Source organism: Phodopus roborovskii, unplaced genomic scaffold (genome assembly GCF_943737965.1).
Source record: "Phodopus roborovskii unplaced genomic scaffold, PHOROB, whole genome shotgun sequence".
Lineage (NCBI taxonomy): Eukaryota > Metazoa > Chordata > Mammalia > Rodentia > Cricetidae > Phodopus > Phodopus roborovskii.
The window spans coordinates 6,801,440-6,809,388 of NW_026126408.1; the positions used below are offsets into that span (position 1 = coordinate 6,801,440).

Consider the following 7,949-nt stretch of genomic DNA (forward strand, 5'->3'; position numbering starts at 1 on the left):
AGGATCATTCAGCCAATGAGAAACGGGCCACAGCTGTGAGAAGCCTAGTTCTGGAGGAGATAAAACGTGGTAAACATGCTATTTAGTTCTGTTCAGTAAAAGACAAGGGAAACTCAGTGGAGGCGAGAGTTGATCCAAACGTCAGTGATTTTGTTTTTCTGAGAAATGAAGAAAACTTTGAGTAATAAAATCTAGCAGAGCAAATGAAAATGTTTTAACAAGTTTTCTTTTTCATACTACATCTGATTCCAGTCTTGAGTAAAAAAGAAAGAGCATGAGCCAAGAGAAAATAAAATTGTTTAAGTATTACTTGATTCTCTGGGTGGAATTGTGTTTAGCTATCCTAAGGTCAAGACAGATTGCTTTTTTCTTTCTTTCAAAAAGGCTTTTTTAAAAGGGAGCTTTCTGTTTACATGCAACCTCATAATGCCCTTCCCTACAGAGATAAATCATTTTGGGGAATATGAGTGATTCCAAGACTAGAGCAGCTTTTCATTTATAGTGATCAGACTTAATTTCCTATTCATACTCATTCACCTGCAGCACAAATTCTCCATGAATTTTGCCAGTTAGTATTTACGAATTACAAACAGGGCAATTACTTCCTCTGCTGCATGAGATCACTTCAAAAAAAAAAAAAAAAAAAAAAAAAAAACAAAGAAAAGAAAAGAAAAAGAAATAAATCCAGTTAAGGGTGTTGAGAATGACAGCATCTGAAGCCATGGAATTCTGCAGGGCTTCGGATGCCAGACAATCGAGCTTTGTCTCTCTCCAATGGGGGCAATTTCCACCCAGAACAGCTTTCCCACAGCAGCAATAATCCAGTTTGGGAAACCTCAATTTGAGGGTCTGTGTCTTGGAATGCCAAACCACAACAATAAAAACAAAACTGTAGATGGGACAGGACATGCTGGCTTTGGCTTGCTTCCTCTCAGTTAGTTCTTCCCGGTTCGTGAGAGCCGTTGTTTGTTGGCAAGACCCAAAACAGAATTTTTAAGCTTTGTGTTAATGTGTGCCTTTGTCACTTTGTCACCTCCTTGTCCATTTGACTCATTTCATAAAAACTTTGAGCAGTATTTGGCTGTACTAAGTATTTGAGCGATACTGCTGTTGTCAATCACTATAGTCACCATCCAGAGACAGAAATTCTATTCAACAATCAGACCTTCACCCATCTCTCTAATGATTTAATGTAGGATGAATTGTTCCCAACTGCTGGCCCATAAGGTAGGTGCTTACTTTTAAGCCCAGGGGTCCTGGGTCTCAGTCCATTACCACATGTAAAGTGAGTTCTCAAACTCACTGCTGTGAGGAGAAAATGAGCAGGGGATCACCCCAGGGGGAAAGACATGAGAACATGATGCAATTATCTGAAGACACAGGGGAAATGTGAACATGGCCTGGATATGGCGCATGTTATAGCATTATTTTTACTAGGTGTTACAATGGCGTGTGGCTGTGGAGAATTGTCCTTAGGAAGATGCAAGCGGAACTGTTTAGGCGTAAAGTACTGTGACATCAGTATCTCATTCTCAAGTGGGTTAGCAAAAAAATCTGTCTGGGTTTTGTCTTATTTTATTGTCTGAGAGTCCCGATAGCCTAGACTGGCCTCCAACTCACAGCAATCCTCCTGCCTCAGACTTTGACGTAGAAGGTTTTGGTTTTAAGTATACAGAAAAAGCAAATGTCATACATTCACTAGTGAACCTACATGAGGAGTTTATGTCTGGATTATATTTTACCAGCAACCTTTCCCTGAGTGTGAAAAATAGGAATAAAAATATGTGGCAAAAATAAAACCTTTATTTAAAAATAATATATGTTCATTTAAATATTTTGCTGTAATAATGTACATTAATAGTATTTATTTACTCTATTAAAAGATCTATCCAACAGTCTCTCTTGAAATGAATAACTTTGATTAAACATATTATTTTACTTTCACTTCTAAAATGCAGTCTCTCACATATAATCAAAATAGTTCCGTGCATATCTTAGAGTCAATTAGATGAGGCTCAAGGATCTTGAGTTAAAATTTCAGTAACTCGTATGCTTCAGTAGCCTTTCTCAGCATGTCTTCTTTGTTTTTCTTCTTTGTCTAAAATAGTCTGCTTTAAGCTCAACACAGCATCTTGAAATCCAGGATTTAGGTCTAATGCCTTCCTGAAATCTTCCAATGCTTCGTCAAAATACCCTATAGCAGAATCCCAGAGACAAAAAGAAAAAAGTTGAGTATTTCCACAACTGCACAGTGAAGTTTGGCTGTACATGTTTTCACATTTATGAGTTTTCAAATTGCCTGCAAAAGGAAGCATCTTCTGTCACTGATCAAGATGGTCCACCATAATAACGTGTGCCCTTGCGGAACAAGCCATCTGAAATTGGCGATGAGGACAAGGAACGGTGCCCAGCAACATTAGCACTTGTCTAACACACAGGAGACCCGGTTCAATCTCCAACAATATAAAACATAAAAACCAGAGAAAATCAGTGATGGTTTTTATCAGATTTAATAGGTGGCCAGCATATAAATCATCATAAAATTTCAACAAAACTACATCTCCCATTTTACATAGCTGCAGGAAAACTGAGAAATAGATTTTTTTCTTTTTTCTTTTCAATGGGAAACAGTGTCCAAAGCACCTTTAATCCAGGCTTTTAAAAACTTCCCTTTCAACTGTCCCTGCCTTTTCAACTAGAAAGTGCCACAGGCGCCCATCAGCATTGCCCTCATTTTGAGTTGGAAATGTGCAGGCACAGAGTAATGGGGTCACCCTCGCTCCTGTGTCCAGTTCGATTCCCACAGCAGTGTTCCGCTGTGGTCTAAAACGCCTAGGAAATGTCTTCCAAAAAACAAACAAACAAACAAACAAAAGCCACTAAGGAACACTTCTCTTGTTCCTTAGCTCTAATCCTAAATTTCAGCTAATTGTCAAACTCGATACCTTCACAACAGTTGATCACTCTGAAGCAATGGAATACAGTCCACGAGAAAAGCAAAAAATTAGAGGAAAAAAAAAAAAAAAAAAAACCTTACCCAGCCTGTATCGTATCAAGCCTCTGTTGTAATACGGAACTTCAAAGTTGGGCAGGGTTTCTATAGCCGATGTGTAGTCATCCATGGCTTCATAAAAATCAACACTGAAGTACTTGGTTTGCCCCCTGTTGTTATATGCAGTGGCCAAATCCTCGGGGCTGCATTTGCTTTAAACAAAAAGTTCACAATAAAAGCACATCGTTAAATTCTCCTTCCTCACTTCCACACTCTTTGGGGCTCTGTCTAACTCCATAGCCTACAACACACTATGTGGAAGCTTAAATGCCAAGCTGAAGAAAGAAAATGCACTTGAAAAACGGCAATCTCTGTTTAGGCCATCAGCAACTTCCACTGGGCTATGGCACAATGTGGATTTGAAGTCCGTGGGTGTTAGAGTCTTCAAAGCCCCTGTTCTTTGCCAACATGTTTTGCTCAATACTAAAATGATTTGCTGAACATTTTCAGAGCCCACACTAGAGGGAATAAACGCATGCTGATCAAGGGAAGCCCGCCCAGGTACCAGGGCGCTACAAAAGTGTCACAATCACTTTTAATTTACCCTAAAATGTAGGTGGTCTTCAAACAATGACATCTGAAATCACTTTCTGCCAATAAAGAAACACTGGTTAAGCAGTGGTTAACCATCGGTGGAATATTCCACAGATCTGCCCTTCCTGTGAGACTCCTGACACCCAGCAGCTGGAGCAGCCACCAGTTCAATGCCTCCCACTCTCACCACCACTGACAAGTTATCTTCACTGCTCCAAGCCAGGGATATTTCTGTCTTCCTTCCTTCCTTCCTTTTTTCCTTCCTTCCTTCCTCCCTTTCTCCTTTTCCCCAAAGTCATTGTCAAATTTCAACCAGACATGTTCAACCCAACTTCTGTTATACCCAGTGGTACAAAGCAGTCCTCAGTCAGCTGACTGAGAAAGATGGACCCAAGGACGCCTCTGAAGACCACTAACACCACAGTTAAAGGCTAAAGAACACAAGGCTGTGTGTCCTCTATCTGGTAGGACCCCAGACTACAGAAAGAAAATGCTCCCTCTGTACTTCAGTAAAATTTCATGATTCATTTGAGGTTTCAACACTTTGTCATAAATTCTCATCCTCCGATAATCAGAATGTTAGATTTCCTTACAGCAAATTCTGAAATCCTACCTTTCATGAAAGCAGACATTCTGTTTGCAATCTTAAAGACATGTGGGCAGGGCCTCAAGAGATGGCTCAACAGTTAAGAGCACTTGTTGCTCCTCCAGAGGACCCAGGTTCAATTCCCAGCACCCACATGGTGGTTCACAACTTTAACTCTAACTCCAGTGCAGTGCAGAGAATCTCATGACCTCTCCTGGCCTCTGTGGGTATTGCACATACCTGGTACACAGACACACATGTAAACAAAACACCCACACAGACTTACAAGAAATCTTTTTTTTAAAAGAGATAGGCTAATACTGAGCATGACTTTCATTGTAATGATACTGATTTTTGTAAAGAAGGTATTTCTTTGGGGAATTTGCATTTATTGCATGTGTGTATTGTGGGAGAACACATGCCACAGTGTGTCTGTAGGGGCACACTGCAGCTTCACAGGCATTCCAGGGTTTGAACTCAAGTCATTAGGCTTGTATAGGTAAAGACCCACTGAGACCAATGTTAGTATTTTTTGTATTGCATTTAAACCAAACTACCAAATCTAAATATGGAATTTTAGCATTTGCTAACGTTGGACAAAATACATACTTAAAAAATTAAATTATGACTAAAGCTGACCTTGGATATTAACAAAAAGAGACAAATCAGAATGAAAAGCAATCAAAGACTGCAAACACTATTTCAAAATTATTCAGCCACCCAATGTTTTAAAAAGATTAGTTTAAATTTCCAAAGACATAGTAAAGGGTACAAGTTGAACTGATAAACATCAAGTTCTCTAAACTCAAAGGAAACTGAAGGCTCATTTTACAGATGAGAGAGTGGCCAGAGAAAAGGCACCAGCAATACAGTAATGCTGACACTAGAATGTGGGTACACTGAGCTGCTACAACTACACCAGGTGGGTTTTCAGCCTGTGCAAAACAGAATCAACTCACTGTGGTGGACACAAGTTCTTGGGCTGAGGTGTGCAAAGAGGGAATAACAATCCAAAGTAGTGTCCACATACCTGTTTCTGAAACTGCCTGAGTAAGCCTGTCCCAGCCTCATACAAGAATAGAAACAAGGTCTGCTATGCCTGCCAGCCTTTCTTTTTCTTATAGGGAGTGGTGGTGGTGATGAGACAGGACCTCAGCAGACACTTCTATTAACAAAGTGTCAATGGGATACTCCCCTACATCAACACCCCTCCCCCTTCCCTTCCCCCAAAGCTCAGGGGATGGGGAAGAAAAGGCAGAAAAAGTGGACCAGCCTGGGGTTGAGAGAGGAACAGTGAAACAGTGATTTCTGAGCATCGCAGGGCCACTGTACTCAGGACCCACTCAGACGAGCTGTGGTTGTCTGCCCGCGATCAAGCCAGTTAACCCTCCAGCACTGAAGAAGTGGGGCTCATAGTCCCTACCCCAGAGGAGCTACAGACAGTTAAGGAAATCTGAGGGAGGGAGGGGAGGAGGGAGAGAAGGAAAAGGGAGGGAGGGAGGGGAAGGGAGAGGAAGAAGGAGGGAAGGAGGGGAAAAGGGAGGGGAGGAGGGAGAGGAAAGGGGGGAGGGAAAGGGGGAGGGACGGAGGAAGGATCAATTAGTTTTAAGGATATGGCCCCTAGTAGGTTGACCAGACTCCTTGATAGCCCATGAGTATATAGGCAGCACAAAATAGGACTTGGTGATTACAAAAAAAGGGAGGGGGATGATGAAGTGTGGGTAGAGCTGAGTGGAGTTAAGATGAGTAGTGTGGAAGTGAAGATTATCAAAATACGTTGTATGAAATTCTCAAAGGATTAATAAAAATACTATATATTTAATAAAGAAACTTCATGTTACTATAGTGCTAAAATTAAAAAGCAATTTTAGCTTTCTGGCTTAATTCCACATGAATCTTAGAAACAAATAAGTATGTAGCCTTTAGTATTAGATCTCATACAAAAAAATATGCTTGCATTCTATTTTTAAAAAATCTTCCAGGACAAGCCAAGCATAGTGGCACACGCCTTTAATCCCAGCACTTTGGGAGACAGAGACAGATGGATCTCTGAATTCAAGACAAGCCTAGTGTGCAGAGGGTTCCAGAACAACCAGAACTACCTACACCTGTCTCAAAACCAAAAAAAAAGAATCTTTCAAGAGAAAGAAGGAAGATGCTGCAGGTCACATAATCGTCAAGAAAATTACCCAGCCAATTTATCTGTGTTCACTCCACACCACCCACAAGAACAGCAAAGGCTAAGCTTAATAACTAACGCTATTTATCCAGGCATCAACAGAGAAGTTATGGAACCTGCTAACATCACAGAGTGAAACCAGACTTCAAGTGCTCACAGTGAGAGTGTGAACCTGTAGAAAGAAAAGCTCTCCTATCTGAGTCGGATCAAGTCTCCAGATTTAACCACCAATTCACAACCAATACAGAGACTGGGAGTTGAGACTTCTCTGACAGGTACATGGATCAGGGCCAGGACAAGCTGGCTGGCTTCTTTCTTATGCTTCTGCAAACCTGGCAGCCTAAAAAAGGAGGCCTGATGGGGCTTTTTTCCCACTAGTAGGGCCCCTGCTGATGGATCTCTTCTTCTACACCAGTTCAAAGCTGGGTCAGGACGTGTTAGGCCAAAGCCTATCAGCCACGTATGTTCAAAGTGACCAACCCTCGGTCCCTTAAAGCCCTCATTAGACTGGATCTGGGGATTCCTGAAGTCCCCCTCCACTCTGCCGGCTGTTTCCTCACCCCTAGAAAACCCTTCGGTTGCTAGCTGTCATTTCCTTCATTAGCTATTCTTGAGGTTTTCACTGCTGCTACCTGCCCTGGCTCAACACTTTTACTGCCTTTAAATTCTTTAACTGGCAGAGAACAGGAACCAAATTAAGACCCCCTAGATGTCAAATTGTTAGTAAACAGACTAGCTAGCACAGACACCTGGCTCGATTCAGCAGCTACAAAATATGTTAACTTGAAATACAACCCCGTTTTCTCAAGACTTAGATCAGGGTGGGCTTAAGGAGAGACGGGGGTCAGATGTGCACCTTTGGTAAACTGCTCAAACCCAAGCACCTAAATAACTAGCTTTACTGGCCAATAAGACTGCCACGGACGGCTGGATATTCGACAGAAGGAATCTTGGGAAGCCACAGGATGTCTCACTAGGAATCCGTGGCTGTCCCAAGGAGGGCGGCCGGCGCAGGCGGGCCCCGTCCCAGGCGCAGCGACGTGGCTTCCGGCCGCCGGGGACACGGGCGAGCCTGCTCCCGCCCGGGGCTCCGAGGGCCGCGTCCGGACGCGGACCACCCGGTCTCGCGATACTCACCGCCCGCGACTCGCGCACTGGCCAATGAAGGCCGAGTACAGCGCCTGCGCCTCGGCAAACTCGCCCCTGGCGAAGCGAGCCTGAGCCAGCGCCAGGGCGGCCGGCCTCTCACTGCTCTCTTGGCCCGGCGGCCCGGACATGACCGTCTCGCTTGGCTGGAAGCGGAACCACAGCCGCTCGGAGCGCACGGGACTTACTTCATTAGCTAACGGAAGCGCGCCGCTAGGGAATGAGGACGTTTGTCCTGCTTGAGGACCCGTAATATCGCGATAGCGAAGCTGGTGAGGAAATCCTGAGAATGAAAATTTGATGTGTGTATACAAATACATAGATGCTTCGATGGATGGGTGAATGGATACAGATAGAAGATATTATAGATGATAGATAGATAGATAGATAGATAGATAGATAGATAGATAGATAGATAGATAGATAGATAGATAGATAGATAGATAGATAGA

At 42.9% G+C, this 7,949-nt stretch overlaps 1 protein-coding gene across 1 annotated transcript; it reads right to left on the reverse strand.

Moving 5' to 3' along the window:
* Positions 1-1,780: 1,780 nt before the first annotated feature.
* Ttc32 (tetratricopeptide repeat domain 32) lies at positions 1,781-7,657 on the reverse strand. The gene is made up of 3 exons (XM_051181663.1): positions 7,489-7,657; positions 3,038-3,204; positions 1,781-2,194 (listed from the first exon to the last, which is right to left on the reverse strand). The coding sequence occupies exons 1-3, from the start codon at positions 7,626-7,628 to the stop codon at positions 2,055-2,057; spliced, it is 447 nt and encodes a 148-aa protein (XP_051037620.1). The 5' UTR covers positions 7,629-7,657; the 3' UTR covers positions 1,781-2,054.
* Between the last annotated feature and the right edge of the window lie 292 nt (positions 7,658-7,949).

Bases quoted from the DNA above. Each gene is read 5' to 3' on its own strand.
- Ttc32 (XM_051181663.1), bottom strand. From the start codon at position 7,628: ATGTCCGGGCCGCCGGGCCAAGAGAGCAGTGAGAGGCCGGCCGCCCTG. The intron at 3,205-7,488 runs GTGAGTATCGCG...TTTTGTTTAAAG, and splicing joins CAGTGCGCGAGTCGCGGGCG to CAAATGCAGCCCCGAGGATT. The intron at 2,195-3,037 runs GTAAGGTTTTTT...ATTCTGCTATAG, and splicing joins CTTGATACGATACAGGCTGG to GGTATTTTGACGAAGCATTG.